The sequence below is a fragment of the Salmo salar genome, chromosome 12 (genome assembly GCF_965601325.2).
Source record: "Salmo salar chromosome 12, fSalSal1, whole genome shotgun sequence".
Taxonomy (NCBI): Eukaryota; Metazoa; Chordata; class Actinopteri; order Salmoniformes; family Salmonidae; genus Salmo; species Salmo salar.
This window is the reverse complement of record NC_138302.1, coordinates 9,853,400-9,872,506: the sequence shown is the minus strand read 5'-3', so window position 1 is coordinate 9,872,506 and position 19,107 is coordinate 9,853,400. Positions and strand designations below refer to the sequence as shown.

Here is a 19,107-nt window from a genome sequence, read left to right as displayed (position 1 = left end):
GTGAAATTAAATAAATAAAAGTTCCCTTGCGACAATTTAGCTTTTGCAACGAGACCATTAAATATATTTAAGACAATGGTAGATGAGAGTGTAGTTCTGTTCAGTTTGGACTTCAGTTTATCGCTAACCTTATCACAGGGACTTTGAAGCACTAACTTACATCATCTGCATGCTGATTCCATCTTTGACGACGCCACATAAATGGAATAGGTACTAGCTAGCTTAATAGTTAATATTTGCACGCTAGCTCTGCATATTCAGCTAGTGTGTGTGTGTGTGCGCGCGATTGACTGGATGAACCTCACGGCAGTTACGGAGCAAGCTAAGGAACTGGCAGTGGATCAAACCATTGTGAGGCAAAGGGGTCGCAATCTTTTGAAACTTAAAAACGCGGTATTAAGTGTCTATAATCAGCACAATTGCTTTCATTGCGTATTATTAATATTATTTAAATTACATAGTTATGTTTCAGTGATATATTGGGGGGGACAAATCATATTTTTCCCTGGATGGGGGGGTCGTGTCCCCCCCGTCCACCCCGGGATTTCCGCCCCTGGTGTCGACACTGACAGGCTCGAAAGAAAGGTATCACTGCTCTAGGATCAGTTCCCTTGCAAATATTAACATTACAATTATTCCACAATAGGCTACTGACAACGATTATGTGTTTAGCGGATATCTTATGTATAAAGTGACACGGAAGGGTAAAAAAGCATCTAACAACGGATTTAGCTGTTCTACTAGTGGTCTGAGGCAGTCGTTAAATAACGAGAACCTTTCAAGTGCAACTTTAGTAACGATGGTTTTGGGAAACAGCTCGGAGATTTAACGATGCTCCTACGACGTTCCTAATAATGAACTTAGCCTTAAGATGCTTTTGGTTCCAGGTATAGTAGGAAACATTGAGGGTATGAGGTCGAATCCTGTTGAAGGCACACTATTTAGAAAATTGTTTTATGTGAAACCACACTTTCTGCACTGTTGTTAAAATAATTAGTTTTACTTAGTATAAGCTTGTCTTAAGCATCCTAAATAATGCCCTAGATTCCGTTTTAGAACAATTGTAAAGTTGAAGGCAAAAAGGGGAAGTATGACGTAAGATGCGACCCTGGTAATCCAACTGATTGTAGGCTATTAAAGCCAACGATGTAACGCTGCGCTGCGGAGTTTTGATAAAAACAGTGGAGAGAAAAAGAACTGTAAAACATTACACCACCCCATCTGATAATCACCCGTTGCTATTTTTATTGCCGACCAGCAGATGTCATTAATGTGCATTGTGAACGGATAATGAAGCCCCGAGTAGTTAACTTACAGTATTTTCGACACAATTGTCTGGAAAGCCTCAATGCTTCGGGAAGTTTTGTTCCCCATCACTAGTACACAGGCTTCCAACACCTGTTCCAATTATGTCTACTGCCATCTTCTTCTTTGGTATCATGTCACTCGCACACTTTGTTTGTGCATGCCACTGCCTACTGTGTGGGAGTGTGTGTGGTCGATCAAGTTACATTTTGTGAAACACAATAAAAAAGGAGAAAGGAAAACATTACACCCCCAGCTATCCCTGCACCATACCACTACTACATACCACCAGCTATCCCTACACCATACCACTATTACATACCACCAGCTATCCCTACACCATACCACTACTACATACCACCAGCTATCCCTACACCATACCACTATTACATACCACCAGCTATCCCTACACCATACCACTACTACATACCACCAGCTATCCCTGCACCATACCACTATTACATACCACCAGCTATCCCTGCACCATACCACTACTACATACCACCAGCTATCCCTACACCATACCACTATTACATACCACCAGCTATCCCTACACCATACCACTACTACATACCACCAGCTATCCCTGCACCATACCACTATTACATACCACCAGCTATCCCTGCACCATACCACTACTACATACCACCAGCTATCCCTGCACCATACCACTACTACATACCACCAGCTATCCCTACACCATACCACTATTACATACCACCAGCTATCCCTACACCATACCACTATTACATACCACCAACTATCCCTACACCATACCACTATTACATACCACCAACTATCCCTGCACCATACCACTATTACATACCACCAACTATCCCTACACCATACCACTATTACATACCACCAACTATCCCTACACCATACCACTATTACATACCACCAACTATCCCTACACCATACCACTATTACATACCACCAACTATCCCTACACCATACCACTATTACATACCACCAACTATCCCTACACCATACCACTATTACATACCACCAACTATCCCTGCACCATACCACTATTACATACCACCAACTATCCCTACACCATACCACTATTACATACCACCAACTATCCCTGCACCATACCACTATTACATACCACCAACTATCCCTGCACCATACTACTATTACATACCACCAACTATCCCTACACCATACCACTATTACATACCACCAACTATCCCTACAACATTATCACTACTACATACCACCAGCCATCCCTGCACCATACCACTATTACATACCACCAACTATCCCTGCACCATACCACTATTACATACCACCAACTATCCCTGCACCATACCACTATTACATACCAACAACTATCCCTGCACCATACCACTATTACATACCACCAACTATCCCTGCACCATACCACTATTACATACCACCAACTATCCCTACACCATACCACTATTACATACCACCAACTATCCCTACACCATACCACTATTACATACCACCAACTATCCCTGCACCATACCACTATTACATACCACCAACTATCCCTGCACCATACCACTATTACATACCACCAACTATCCCTACACCATACCACTATTACATACCACCAACTATCCCTACACCATACCACTATTACATACCACCAACTATCCCTACACCATACCACTATTACATACCACCAACTATCCCTACACCATACCACTATTACATACCACCAACTATCCCTACACCATACCACTATTACATACCACCAACTATCCCTACACCATACCACTATTACATACCACCAACTATCCCTACACCATACCACTATTACATACCACCAACTATCCCTACACCATACCACTATTACATACCACCAACTATCCCTACACCATACCACTATTACATACCACCAACTATCCCTACAACATTACCACTACTACATACCACCAACTATCCCTACAACATTACCACTGCTACATACCACCAGCTATCCCTGCACCATACCACTACTACATACCACCAACTATCACTACACCATACCACTACTACATACCACCAACTATCCCTACACCATACTACTATTACATACCACCAGCCATCCCTACACCATACCACAATTACATACCACCAGCTATCCCTACACCATACCACTATTACATACCAACAACTATCCCTGCACCATACCACTATTACATACCACCAACTATCCCTGCACCATACCACTACTACATACCACCAGCTATCCCTACACCATACCACTACTACATACCACCAGCTATCCCTACACCATACCACTACTACATACCACCAGCTATCCCTACACCATACCACTACTACATACCACCAGCTATCCCTACACCATACCACTACTACATACCACCAACTATCCCTACACCATACCACTACTACATACCACCAGCTATCCCTACACCATACCACTACTACATACCACTAGCTATCCCTACACCATACCACTACTACATACCACCAGCTATCCCTACACCATACCACTACTTCATAAAGTCAAATAAAATACACCACCCCGTTCAACTACTTAGACCCTAACTGATCCTACACCAGGCCGACGGTCTGGGAGGACAGGACTCTTTCGTTCAACGCACCTTGTAACTCTTCTGCAGTAGAACCTCGTACACCCAAGTACTTCTCTGCAGCTGCCACCACAACATCTATTTTCTGTGATTTACGTTCCATTTCTGTGGTACAGTTGTAACCATGGCAAAGAATGCTAAGAAGCTAAATCTCTCACAGGATAACTGACATATCATAACACGACTGTCAGGTAATGACTCAAAAGGACAGACAGTGTCTTCTCAGTTTCTCCATGCTCGCCACCGGGTCTGCGTCACACCAAACGATGGGCGTCACAGACACAGAGAATCTTTCATTTCAGTTCCTCCACCTCAACACTTAATGCCACCCCAGTAATCACTTGTTTTAAAGGCACCCTGCTCCGGAGAGCAAAGTAAGTCACAGGTCTTGTCCCGAGCGCATGACGTGGAGCACCCTTTCCTTCTGGGTGGAAGAAACACAGAAAATCATCAGAAGTCCACTTCTAGTTACCTTCCTCGATTTAACAGTACCCAAATTATTTGTATGCGTTATGTGCGTTTTGCACCCCCCACCCCCGACTTTCCGACCTGAAGATCACTGATCGTATTTTCCCAGTTGTTTTGAATGTGGCATGGGAACTCTGGGAAAAAAGGACAAATCATGGCGTCAGTGATCTTCAGGTTGGAAAGTCTGAGCTCTAAGAGGAGGCCCAAGTTTCGATTTGGAATTCCAAGTTGGATGACCATTCAAAGAGATTTTTCCCAGTTGTCTTGAATGCAGCATGAGCCCATGTCATCAACCAAGTGCACCTGTATGTGTGGTATCAGTGAAATAGATTAGGCTGCCTGTTATCGTTCCAAGGAAATTAACTTAAATATGATTAGACTATAGTTTACAACATTGCCTGGAAATAAATATTGATCACCAATATTTGCTCAGAGATGCCCAAATATAACATTGAAAATATATACCAATGGCCTAATATAATGGGCCACATGAGAATCTCTGGTAATTTTACCTATTTAGGTTACTTTTGCACATTTTGATATTGCCTATAGACAGGTTTTAATTATTTTATTTTATTTAACCTTTATTTAACCAGGTAGGCCAGTTGAGAACAAGTTCTCATTTACAACTGTGACCTGGCCAAGATAAAGCAAAGCAGTTCGACACAAACAACAACACAGAGTTACACATGGAATAAATAAACATACGGTCAATATCACAATAGAAAAGTCAATATACAGTGTGTGCAAATGAAGTAAGATTAGGATTAGGGTTGGGCGGATTACTTGAAAAATGTAACCTGTTACTGATTACAGTTACATGAAAAATGAAGTAATTGTTAACGTAATCCTCTGAGTAACGTAATCTGATTACAATTTGATTACTTTCCCTTCTTAACACCCAGAAATATGTTTAAACGTTTTAAAAACATTCACTTAATATAGCATTTTGTTGTTGTAGTAGTATTTCCACACTGGGGACTAGTGTGAGAGCCTAAAGATCCTGTAATTCACATGTTCTATTCTAAAAGCGTAGTTACAGGGAGGACTCCATACTAACATTTTCAGTTGGTGGCACCAGCCCGTGATTTGGTCGTATCACAATTGCTGCTGGGTCAAGCAATAGAACAAATTAGAAGCCTCCTCATTTTATGGAGTCAGTGGAAGTGTTCTAGAATAGGCCTACTAGAATGGTATGATTCAACAAATAAATTGTCTATTCTAACATCATGTCCAAGCACGAATGCATGATTCCAGAAATGTTTATGTGCAAACTAAACCAGTGATTGACATTCATTTTTGGTTTGACAATTGAGCAATTGTTGCTATTATTTTACTATCAAAATAGGGTTACAGAATTTTCCCTATTTTTTTTGTTTTTGTTCTTCAATAGAGATTCATTTTCCTACATTTTTGGGGGGGCACTTATATCACATAGACTAATTCATTTGGGGCTAATCCACCACCTGAGGAAGTGGTTAGCTAAATTGCTAACTCTAAATACAGCCTAATATCACTGATAGTTAACCATGTAATTGATATCTAACAGAAGGCTACATTTAGTGTATAGGCTTATGCACCCACTTTGAATGGCTGACGGGAGTGCCCTTTGTTCAATATTAAATACAATTCAGACCAGAGAGCTCTTTTCTCTCCAGCAGTAACAACACTGGTTGATCCTTTTCTCTCTAGCAGTAACAACACTGGTTGATCCTTTTCTCTCTAGCAGTAACAACACTGGTTGATCCTTTTCTCTCTAGCAGTAACAACACTGGTTGATCCTTTTCTCTCTAGCAGTAACAACACTGGTTGATCCTTTTCTCTCTAGCAGTAACAACACTGGTTGATCCTTTTCTCTCTAGCAGTAACAACACTGGTTGATCCTTTTCTCTCTAGCAGTAACAACACTGGTTGATCCTTTTCTCTCTAGCAGTAACAACACTGGTTGATCCTTTTCTCTCCAGCAGTAACAACACTGGTTGATCCTTTTCTCTCTAGCAGTAACAACACTGGTTGATCCTTTTCTCTCTAGCAGTAACAACACTGGTTGATCCTTTTCTCTCCAGCAGTAACAACACTGGTTGATCCTTTTCTCTCTAGCAGTAACAACACTGGTTGATCCTTTTCTCTCTAGCAGTAACAACACTGGTTGATCCTTTTCTCTCTAGCAGTAACAACACTGGTTGATCCTTTTCTCTCTACCAGTAACAACACTGGTTGATCCTTTTCTCTCTACCAGTAACAACACTGGTTGATCCTTTTCTCTTCAACAGTAACAACACTGGTTGATCCTTTTCTCTTCAACAGCAACAACACTGGTTGATCCTTTTCTCTCTAGCAGTAACAACACTGGTTGATCTTTTTCTCTCTAGCAGTAACAACACTGGTTGATCCTTTTCTCTCTACCAGTAACAACACTGGTTGATCCTTTTCTCTCCAGCAGTAACAACACTGGTTGATCCTTTTCTCTCCAGCAGTAACAACACTGGTTGATCCTTTTCTCTCCAGCAGTAACAACACTGGTTGATCCTTTTCTCTCCAGCAGTAACAACACTGGTTGCTTTCAATACAGAGTTTTTCCTGCAATTAGGCCTACATTTTGAAATATTGTGCAATCAGAAAGCATTTTCACAAAAGAGAGAGAGAGTGAAACTGCACTGCTTCAAAGACCTCTACTGAACCATCTTTGTGTGATATAACCCGGGATGAATTCAACTTGAATGAAAAAGGCTATGAGAATATAAAGTTATTTTAAATTACAAACCGGGTATTTCGGGTCCTGGAAGCTGATTGGCTGAAAGCCGTGGTATATCAGACTGTATATCACGGGTTCTAATTATCTTGGTAACCAGTTTATGATATCAATAAGGCATGTTGAGGGTTTGTGGTATATGGCCAGTATACCACGGCTAATGGGTTTTCACAGAGGGAAGGAATTAAGAAAGAAAACACAAAATGGCACCCCATTTCCTGTGCAAGACACTGCTTTTGACCAGAGCCCAATGAGCACTGGCCAAAAGTAGTCCACTATATAGGCATTAGGTCGTTATTTCGTATAAACTCCCATATTGTATATTCATTGTTTTACTGGTGTTGACTTGAATCACATGATGCCACATGATGCCTCGTGTTGTCTTTATCATGTCCACCTAATAAACATGTGATTGTTGATAACATGGTTTCAAAATCAATTCAAATCAAATGTTATTTGTCACATACACATGGTTATCAGATGTTATTGCGAGTGTAGCGAAATGCGTGTGCTTCTAGTTCCGACAGAACAGCAATATCTAACAAGTAATCTAACAATTCCACAACTACCTAATACACACAAATCTAAGTAAAGGGATGGAATAAGAATATGTACATATAAATATATGGATGAGCAATGTCAGAGCGGCATAGACCTCAAGCTAAACCTCGGCAAGACGGAGCTGCTCTTCCTCCCGGGGAAGGACTGCCCGTTCCATGATCTCGCCATCACGGTGGACAACTCCATTGTGTCCTCCTCCCAGAGTGCTAAGAGCCTCGGCGTGACCCTGGACAACACCCTGTCGTTCTCCACTAACATCAAGGCGGTGACCCGATCCTGTAGGTTCATGCTCTACAACATTCGCAGAGTACGACCCTGCCTTACACAGGAAGCGGCGCAGGTCCTAATCCAGGCACTTGTCATCTCCCGTCTGGATTACTGCAACTCCCTGTTGGCGGGGCTCCCTGCCTGTGCCATCAAACCCCTACAACTCATCCAGAACGCCGCAGCCCGTCTGGTGTTCAACCTTCCCAAGTTCTCTCACGTCACCCCGCTCCTCCGCTCTCTCCACTGGCTTCCAGTTGAAGCTCGCATCTGCTACATCTGCTACAAGACCATGGTGCTTGCCTACGGAGCTGTGAGGGGAACGGCACCTCCATACCTTCAGGCTCTGATCAGGCCCTACACCCAAACAAGGGCACTGCGTTCATCCACCTCTGGCCTGCTGGCCCCCCTACCTCTGAGGAAGCACAGTTCCCGCTCAGCCCAGTCTGCTAAATGACGTAAATGTAAATGTAATAGACAAGATGCAATAGATAGTATAGAATACAGTATATACATACGAGATGAGTAATACAAGATACGTAAACATTATTAAAGTGGCATTATTAAAGTGACTAGCAATCTATTTATTACAGTGGCCAATGATTTCAAGTCAGCATGTTGGCAGCAGCCTCTCTATGTTAGTGACGGCTGTTTAACAGTCTGATGGCCTTGAGATTGAAAAACAGTTTCTGTCTCTTGGTCCCAGCTTTGATGCACCTGTACTGACCTCACCTTCTGGATGGTAGCGGGGTGAACAGGCAGTGGCTCGGGTGGTTGTTGTCCTTGATCTTTTTGGCCTTCCTGTGACAACGGGTGCTGTAGGTGTCCTGGAGGGCAGGTAGTTTGCCCCCGGTGATGCATTGTGCAGACCACACCACCCTCTGGAGAGCCATGCGATTATGAATGAATGTAGGGTTAGTCGGAAGTGTGTTTTTAAAATATTTTATTTGACTATTTTCCCCTTTTACCATTTTGTATCATAAAGTATCATGGATTTATATTAAAGTCCAGTTGGTGTCGGTAATGCAACATACTGGATGCCAACCGGCGTTAAATCCCAAAGAAGAAGAAGAAGCAGAATGCGACGTCATCGATCTGCTGCCAGTAGAATTGTGGTCAAAATGTAAACATCAGAAGGAAAATCACAGACTATATGATCAGAGCTATTAAAAGCAGCCAGGTATATTATAAATGCATATATAGACAATTTATATTCGCTTTGTAGATAGGCATAGTCAGCAATATAGCTGCTAGATGGCTAGGCCCACATGGGTAGCTAGCTAGGTTAGCACATGCTTATCTAGCTACGCTAACGTTTAGCTGCTTTGAACACCGCTATCTAGCTAGATCTGTTGTAGTGTTTATTGTATACTGTAATATGAGGTTTATTTTCCCAACTTTGCTACACGTTCAAGCTGTGAATGTGTATTTCCAGGATCTGTAAATCGATGGAACTGATTTGGCTCACCTACACAACATCAACAGAATAGCTAGCTAAGCTAAGTAGCCAGCTAACTAGCTAAACGGCTAACAGAGTGATGGTCACGTTCCAGGCTTCTTTGTAGACGGCTGCCAGATCTCACAACGCCTGGTGACGTGTTTTAAATATCAGCTAATGAGGACATGAAATTACAGATGAGTGTTTTGATGTATTCATCTTTTTTTTTACAGGTACTCTATAGTCCTGCCATTGACTGCATTGTCGTTGTTGCCACACGAGCAGGACAATATGAATCCACTCAGTTCAGAGAAGGAAACGTTGATTGATGAAATTGAACAGAGTTTATTCACTTTAACCGAGGACAATTTACGTTACCTGTGTGAACGTCATGGCAACGAGGCAGTGGATCTGAAATTAAAGGGATGAATCATCGCTTATTACGCCGTAGAATCATGGAGGAAATGTGGGACAATATGGATTCAATGAAATCGGAGGAGCAGGGAATGTCTTGGTTAGTCCAACTGAAAGATGACATCAGAAGGATGCTGGAGATTGCTAGCGATGCACAAATTAGTCCCAGCCAGTCCGATGATGATGATGATGATGATGCTGTAGACTATGAAGAAGAATGCGACAAGGAGGACAGCGATTGGTTGCCTAGCAATGGACTGAAGGCGGAGCACTTGAGTTCCAGCCAATCCGATGATGACGCTGCAGAATGCGACAAAGACTGGGACGTGGAGGACAAGGATTGGTTGGATAGCGATGGGCTGGAGGCAGAGTCAGATCCAGAGAGGCACACTCCAGAGCACAGAGTAAAAGAGGTGAGTATTTATTTTCCCAGTCAGAAAATGATTCCTTGACCTCCTTCTATAAATGCATTGGAGGAGAAGATTCAAGGTTCATCCTCTTGGAATTTCTCTTCCAATGTTTTTTGAAAAGGATTCAAAGTAATCAATGGTGAGAGGAATCAAGGAAAGACTTTTGAGATCACCTTTTGAGAGTCAAAATTCCTTGACACGTAGGAGAGTATTACCCACCCTGATTAATTCTCTCTTTTTATGATTTCCAGGACAAGCCTCCCCCGCCCCCCTCCCCTTTCTCAGAGTCCCCAGGTCGTGCCTTTCCCAGTAGTACCTTACTGCAGGGTCAGAAGAAGGTGTCCGTGCGGCTAGTCGACTGCAGGAAAACACAGGGGCAGAGTGGCCATATAATACACAAGACAACACAGACTGGAGGGAAACCCCACAGCTCGTCTAAAGCTGAACAACACAAAACCCTCTCAGGAGACAGGCCTGGCTACCATATCTGTGATCACTGTGGGAAGAATTTTACCACAGCAAGAAGTCTACAACTACACATACAGAACCTGAAGAGATTCAGTGATACCGTCACTGCAGAGAAACCACACGTGTGTTCTGAATGCGGAAAGGGATTCTCTCAGGCCTACAGTCTTAAGATACATTGGAGAACTCATACTGGGGAGAAACCTTACGTTTGTTATCAGTGTGGGAAGGGTTTCACAGAATCTGGAACCTTAAAGAGACACATCAGAACTCACACAGGTGAGAAACCTTTCCACTGCCCTCGTTGTGGGAAGGATTTTATTGAATCTGGAGGCTTGAAGAAACACACCAAAAGAGCTCACCCAGGAGAGGAGGTCGTTGTCCCTCAGAAGAGCGTCGATACAGGAGAGAAACCTTACCATTTCTCCTCTGACGACTGTGGGATGAGCTTTGCTACCTCACGCGAACAGAGACTACACCAGAGAAAACACACAAGAGAGAAGCTTCGCAGCACGCCTAATGCTAAGCAACGTAAGGAGCCCCTCTCAGGAGATGGCTCCCATATCTGTGATCACTGTGGGAAGAGTTTTACCACAGCAAGAAGTCTAAAACTACACCTACAATACCTGAAGAGATACAGAGATAACTTGACTGGAGAGAAACCACACGTGTGTTCTACATGCGCAAAGGGATTCAGTGAGGCTGGCAGTCTTAAGAGACACCTGAGAACTCATACTGGGGAGAAACCGTATGTTTGCCATCACTGTGGGAAGGACTACAATGATTCTGGAAACTTACAGAAACACATCAGAACCCACACAGGTGAGAAACCTTACCACTGCTTGGATTGTGGGAAGAATTTCCGTGTAAAAATAAGCCTGAAACATCACCAGGAAATTGTTCACACAGAACACCCTCACCGTTGTGGTCAATGTAAGAAGAGTTTCATAACTGCAGAAAGACTGGAATCACACATAAAAACACGACACCCGCCAAATGATCCTCTGAAGAACCCACACGTGTGCTCTGAATGTGGAAGGGGATTCAGATATGCTGACAATCTTAAAATACACCTGAGAATCCATACTGGGGAGAAACCGTATGTCTGCCCTCGTTGCGGTAAGGATTTTACTCAATCTGGACTCTTACAGAGACACATGAGAACTCACACAGGAGAGAAACCCTATCACTGCTCAGTGTGTGGGATGAAGTTTCGTCATACAATCTCGCTAAAGCAGCACCACCTGAAGAACCACAAGGGGGAGACACTGGGTCCAGTCCGTATGCACCAAGGCCCTCTTCCATGCCCCCACTGTGGGGAGAAGTTCTCTACCAAGGCTCTTCTAAAGGATCACCTGCAGAAGACCCACAACAGCCGTGTCCACTGCCCACAGTGCGACAAGACCTTCTCCACTAAACGTAATTTACTAGTCCACCAGAGGAAACACACTGGAGAGAGGCCTTACCTTTGCCCTCAGTGTGGGAAGAGTTTCTCTCTGACAGGGAGTTTAAAACTTCATCTCCGGATTCATGCTGGTGAAAAGCCTTACCGCTGTACTTACTGTGACAAGAGCTTCACAAGTAAGAGCCACTGCACTCTTCACCTGCGAATCCACACTGGAGAGAAGCCGTACCAATGCCCTGACTGCGGGAGGAGGTTTCGTGATGGGAATGTCTTGAAAAACCACCGGCGGACCCACACAGGAGAGAAACCATTCCAGTGCCGCATGTGTGATAAAGCCTTTGCCCAGTTGAGCAGTCTGAAGAAACATCAGGAGACACACAGGCAAACTCTGCCTGTCTCTGTCCCAAGACTCCCTAATCCCTACCTACCACACAATCAGCTAATCCCTTATCCCTACCCACATCAGACTCCATTGTAACCTGGTTTACACCTGTCAAATCCCTTATAGATGTGTTTACTACTTCAAGGAGACAAGATGGGAAGGATGTGATTTTTAGGGGGGGGTATATTTGATGTTGTAATTGTTTTTAATTGAGACAGGTTAGAAGTATAGGGGGAGACAGATGAGCAGGGAAGACAGGGAAGAGTAGATGCAGGGATTGAACCCTGGTCTCCAGTGGGGAGGCTGAGGCATACAGTGAGGGAAAAAAGTATTTGATCCCCTGCTGATTTTGTACATTTGCCCACTGACAAAGAAATGATCAGTCTATCATTTTAATGGTAGGTTTATCTGAACAGTGAGAGACAGAATAACAACAAAAAAATCCAGAAAAACATGTAAAAAATGTTATAAATTGATTAGCATTTTAATGAGGGAAATAAGTATTTGACCCCCTCTCAATCAGAAAGATTTCTGGCTCCCAGGTGTCTTTTATACAGGTAACGAGCTAAGATTAGGAGCACACTCTTAAAGGGAGTGCTCCTAACCACAGCTTGTTACCTGTAAAAAAGACACCTGTCCACAGAAGCAATCAATCAGATTCCAAACTCCACCATGGCCAAGACCAAAGAGTTCTCCAAGGATGTCAGGGACAAGATTGTAGACCTACACAAGGCTGGAATGGGCTACAAGACCATCGCCAAGCAGCTTGGTGAGAAGGTGACAACAGTTGGTGCGATTATTCGCAAATGGAAGAAACACAAAAGAACTGTCAATCTCCCTCGGCCTGGGGCTCCATGCAAGATCTCACCTTGTGGAGTTGCAATGAGAATGAGAACAGTGAGGAATCAGCCCAGAACTACACGGGAGGATCTTGTCAATGATCTCAAGGCAGCTGGGACCATAGTCACCAAGAAAACAATTGGTAACACACTACGCCTTGAAGGACTGAAATCCTGCAGCGCCCGCAAGGTCCCCCTGCTCAAGAAAGCACATATACATGCCCGTCTGAAGTTTGCCAATGAACATCTGAATGATTCAGAGGACAACTGGTGAAAGTGTTATGGTCAAATGAGACCAAAATGGAGCTCTTTGGCATCAACTCAACTCGCTGTGTTTGGAGGAGGAGGAATGCTGCCTATGACCCCAAGAACACCATCCCCACTGTCAAACATGGAGGTGGAAACATTATGCTTTGGGGGTGTTTTTCTGCTAAGGGGACGGGACAACTTCACCGCATCAAAGGGACGATGGACGGGGCCATGTACCGTCAAATCTTGGGTGAGAACCTCCTTCCCTCAGCCAGGGCATTGAAAATTGGTCGTGGATGGGTATTCCAGCATGACAATGACCCAAAACACATGGCTAAGGCAACAAAGGAGTGGCTCAAGAAGAAGCACATTAAGGTCCTGGAGTGGCCTAGCCAGTCTCCAGACCTTAATCCCATAGAAAATCTGTGAAGGGAGCTGAAGGTTCGAGTTGCCAAATGTCAGCCTCGAAACCTTAATGACTTGGAGAAGATCTGCAAAGAGGAGTGGGACAAAATACCTCCTGAGATTTGTGCAAACCTGGTGGCCAACTACAAGAAATGTCTGACCTCTGTTATTGCCAACAAGGGTTTTGCCATCAAGTACTAAGTCATGTTTTGCAGAGGGGTCAAATACTTATTTCCCTCATTGAAATGCAAATCATTTTATAACATTTTTGACATGCATTTTTCTGGATTTTTTTGTTGTTATTCTGTCTCTCACTGTTCAAATTAACCTAACATTAAAATTATAGACTGATCATTTCTTTGTCAGTGGGCAAATGTACAAAATCAGCAGGGGATCAAATACTTTTTGCCCTCACTGTACATAGAGCATCCAGCTGTGTTACCACAGGACTACAGGCTATGTACTAGAGCTGGGACATTAAACCCAAAATGATCTACAGCGAACATACCAATCACTTATTGCAGGGTGTTTTGCTCTGTCATTCATTACGATAAATAACCCTATAGTAGAACGTTTGAAATGAAAGAAGTTTGTTAATATGGGTGATTGTTAATGGGACAATTCATGGCTACAGCCATCAGACTAGTAGTAGTATTTTTTTAAAGGATAATTGATTAAAACTGTGGTGCACGTTGATGTTATAAACGTATTGTTCTATATGTTGTTATCCACATCAGTTCAGGCAATTTATGGCGATATGGTTTGTGACCATATCGCCCGCAGCTCTACTGTGCATCTCTAAGTATTGGAACAAAACCCTAGACTTAGAACTTTGGCCCTCACCTTTCCATGTTGACAGATCTGGGGAGGGATTTGGGACCAGATGACATGAGGGACACAAAAGACAAACAGATGGAAATAGAACTCTACAACTGACCAAAAAAAGTCCTGTTTCTCCACCCTTTTCCATGAGTGGCACCGTCCCAGACATGGATTTAAAAGCATTGGATTGTTACAAGCATTGGCTGGAGAGAGCTTCCACCATTGTCAAATCCATTAGAGAATAGGAGAATCTCAATTCCTCGCGTCGGCTTCTCAAAAACCGATTGGATGAGAAGGTCAGTGGTCCCCCCCGGCTCTGACTTTCTTATCCAATGGGTTTTGAGAAGGAGGTGAGGAGAGAGGACGCGAGGAATCGAAGGCAATTGAGATTCTCCCAAAGTGTGCAAATTTGCACACTTGTGAAGAATCGGGACACCCGCCTATGAAGTAGAACTCGATACAACTGACTTCCTCTCACTGGACCATTGGACAAAGTATTGGATCAGGTGTGTCCTGATTCCAGGTTCTGAAAGGCTCGTCTTCAAACATTCTAAATGACTCCTGTGGGTAGAATTCCATGGTGGTGCTTCCTGTATATACAGTGCCTTGCGAAAGTATTCGGCCCCCTTGAACTTTTCGACCTTTTGCCACATTTCAGGCTTCAAACATAAAGATATAAAACTGTAATTTTTTTGTGAAGAATCAACAACAAGTGGGACACAATTATGAAGTGGAACAAAATTTATTGGATATTTCAAACTTTTTTAACAAATAAAAAACTGAAAAATTGGGCGTGCAAAATTATTCAGCCCCTTTACTTTCAGTGCAGCAAACTCTCTCCAGAAGTTCAGTGAGGATCTCTGAATGATCCAATGTTGACCTAAATGACTAATGATGATAAATAGAATCCACCTGTGTGTAATCAAGTCTCCGTATAAATGCACCTGCTCTGTGATAGTCTCAGAGGTCCGTTTAAAGCGCAGAGAGCATCATGAAGAACAAGGAACACACCAGGCAGGTCCGAGATACTGTTGTGGAGAAGTTTAAAGCCGGATTTGGATACAAAAAGATTTCCCAAGCTTTAAACATCCCAAGGAGCACTGTGCAAGTGATAATATTGAAAAGGAAGGAGTATCAGACCACTGCAAATCTACGAAGACCCGGCCATCCCTCTAAACTTTCAGCTCATACAAGGAGAAGACTGATCAGAGATGCAGCCAAGAGGCCCATGTCTCTCTGGATGAACTGCAGAGATCTACAGCTGAGGTGGGAGACTCTGTCCATAGGACAACAATCAGTCGTATACTGCACAAATCTGGCCTTTATGGAAGAGTGGCAAGAAGAAAGCCATTTCTTAAAGATATCCATAAAAAGTGTCGTTTAAAGTTTGCCACTAGCCACCTGGGAGACACACCAAACATGTGGAAGAAGGTGCTCTGGTCAGATGAAACCAAAATCGAACTTTTTGGCAACAATGCAAAACGTTATGCTTGGCGTAAAAGCAACACAGCTCATCACCCTGAACACCACATCCCCACTGTCAAACATGGTGGTGGCAGCATCATGGTTTGGGCCTGCTTTTCTTCAGCAGGGGCAGGGAAGATGGTTAGAATTGATGGGAAGATGGATGGAGCCAAATACAGGACCATTCTGGAAGAAAACCTGATGGAGTCTGCAAAAGACCTGAGACTGGGACGGAGATTTGTCTTCCAACAAGACAATGATCCAAAACATAAAGCAAAATCTACAATGGAATGGTTCACAAATAAACATATCCAGGTGTTAGAATGGCCAAGTCAAAGTCCAGACCTGAATCCAATCGAGAATCTGTGGAAAGAACTGAAAACTGCTGTTCACAAACGCTCTCCATCCAACCTCACTGAGCTCGAGCTGTTTTGCAAGGAGGAATGGGCAAAAATGTCAGTCTCTCGATGTGCAAAACTGATAGAGACATACCCCAAGCGACTTACAGCTGTAATCGCAGCAAAAGGTGGCGCTACAAAGTATTAACTTAAGGGGGCTGAATAATTTTGCACGCCCAATTTTTCTGTTTTTTATTTGTTAAAAAAGTTTGAAATATCCAATAAATTTCGTTCCACTTCATAATTGTGTCCCACTTGTTGTTGATTCTTCACAAAAAATTACAGTTTTATATCTTCATGTTTGAAGCCTGAAATGTGGCAAAAGGTCGAAAAGTTCAAGGGGGCCGAATACTTTCGCAAGGCACTGTATATCACTGGGAAAGGTATTATTATACTTATTATACTCTGCTCACATTCTTGCCTAGGAGTTTTTGTATTAACGATTGACAGTTAAATCAAATTGTATTGGTCACATACACAGTTTACAGCAGGTATAGAAGATGCAGGGATATGTGAATGTGCTAGCTCCCTCAACAATACAGTACATATCAACAATAAGAGTCGAGTCAATAACAAGTAGTAGAACAGGTAGTATGGGTAGTAGTAGAACAGGTAGTATGGGTAGTAGTAGTAGTAGAGGTAGTATGGGTAGTAGTAGAACAGGTAGTATGGGTAGTAGTAGTACAGGTAGTATGGGTAGTAGTAGTAGTAGAGGTAGTATGGGTAGTAGTAGTAGAGGTAGTATGGGTAGTAGTAGAACAGGAAGTATGGGTAGTAGTAGAACAGGTAGTATGGGTAGTAGTAGAAGAGGTAGTATGGGTAGTAGTAGTAGAGGTAGTATGGGTAGTAGTAGAACAGGAAGTATGGGTAGTAGTAGAACAGGTAGTATGGGTAGTAGAAGAAGAGGTAGTATGGGTAGTAGAACAGGTAGTATGGGTAGTAGTAGTAGAACAGGGAGTATGGGTAGTAGTAGAACAGATGTATGGGTAGTAGTAGAACAGGTAGTATGGGTAGTAGTAGAACAGGTAGTATGGGTAGTAGTAGTAGAGGTAGTATGGGTAGTAGTAGTAGAGGTAGTATGGGCAGTAGTAGAAGAGGTAGTATGGGTAGTAGTAGAACAGGGAGTATGGGTAACAGTATAACAGGTAGTATGGGTAGTAGTAGAACAGGTAGTATGGGTAATAGTAGAACAGGTAGTATGGGTAGTAGTAGAACAGGTAGTATGGGTAGTAGTAGTAGAGGTAGTATGGGTAGTAGTAGTAGAGGTAGTATGGGTAGTAGTAGAAGAGGTAATATAGGTAGTAGTAGAAGAGGTAGTATGGGTAGTAGTAGAACAGGGAGTATGGGTAGCAGTAGAACAGGTAGTATGGGTAGTAGTAGAAGAGGTAGTATGGGTAGTAGTAGAACAGGTAGTATGAGTAGTAGAAGAAGAGGTAGTAGTAGAACAGGTAGTATGGGTAGTAGTAGAACAGGTAGTATGGGTAGTAGTAGAACAGGAAGTATGGGTAGTAGTAGTAGAAGAGGTAGTATGGGTAGTAGTAGAACAGGAAGTATGGGTAGTAGTAGAACAGGTAGTATGGGTAGTAGTAGAACAGGTAGTATGGGTAGTAGTAGAAGAGGTAGTATGGGTAGAAGAAGAGGTAGTATGGGTAGTAGAACAGGTAGTATGGGTAGTAGTAGTAGAACAGGGAGTATGGGTAGTAGTAGAACAGGTAGTATGGGTAGTAGTAGAACAGGTAGTATGGGTAGTAGTAGAACAGGTAGTATGGGTAGTAGTTTTATGGGTAGTGGTAGTATGGGTAGTAGTAGAAAAGGTAATATAGGTAGTATGGGTAGAGGTAGTATGGGTAGTAGTAGAACAGGTAGTATGGGTAGTAGTTGTATGGGTAGTGGTAGTATGGGTAGTAGTAGAAGAGGTAATATAGGTAGTATGGGTAGTAGTAGAGGTAGTATGGGTAGTAGTAGAACAGGTAGTATGGGTAGTAATAGAACAGGTAGTATGGGTATTAGCAGAACAGGTAGTATGGGTAGTATTAGAACAGGTAGTATGGGTAGTAGCAGAACAGGTAGTATGGGTAGTAGCAGAACAGGTAGTATGGGTAGTAGTAGAACAGGTAGTATGGGTAGTAGTAGAACAGGTAGTATGGGTAGTAGTAGAACAGGTAGTATGGGTAGTAGTAGAACAGGTAGTATGGGTAGTAGTAGAACAGGTAGTATGGGTAGTAGCGGAACAGGTAGTATGGGTAGTAGCAGTAATGGACTGGATTTACACACATAACCTGGATCTAAAGATATGTTGTCCATTTTAAAGGGTGGTTTGCATTTATAGCCGAACCTCAACCAGAGTTAATAAAATGGTGACAGTAAACAATGTTGTTGAATTAATTCTTTATGACCAACAGAAGCTTTGTGCAGAAGGCCCGTAGTTTCGTTCTTGTAAAGTATATCAGGAACGAAACACGTAACAGACAGACGAACAAGTGGTGGGAAATA

The 19,107-nt window shown here is 42.9% G+C and overlaps 1 protein-coding gene across 1 annotated transcript; it reads left to right on the top strand.

The window, feature by feature from the left end:
- Nucleotides 1-8,971: 8,971 nt before the first annotated feature.
- Nucleotides 8,972-16,843, top strand: LOC106595000 (uncharacterized). Its single transcript, XM_014186382.3, has 3 exons — nt 8,972-9,103; nt 9,595-10,188; nt 10,437-16,843. The coding sequence occupies exons 2-3, from the start codon at nt 9,787-9,789 to the stop codon at nt 12,531-12,533; spliced, it is 2,499 nt and encodes an 832-aa protein (XP_014041857.3). The 5' UTR covers nt 8,972-9,103; nt 9,595-9,786; the 3' UTR covers nt 12,534-16,843.
- Nucleotides 16,844-19,107: the final 2,264 nt, after the last annotated feature.

Coding starts and splice junctions, on each gene's coding strand:
- LOC106595000 (XM_014186382.3), top strand. CDS start 9,787: ATGAATCATCGCTTATTACGCCGTAGAATCATGGAGGAAATGTGGGAC. Junction 10,189..10,436: donor CAGAGCACAGAGTAAAAGAG/GTGAGTATTTAT, acceptor TATGATTTCCAG/GACAAGCCTCCCCCGCCCCC.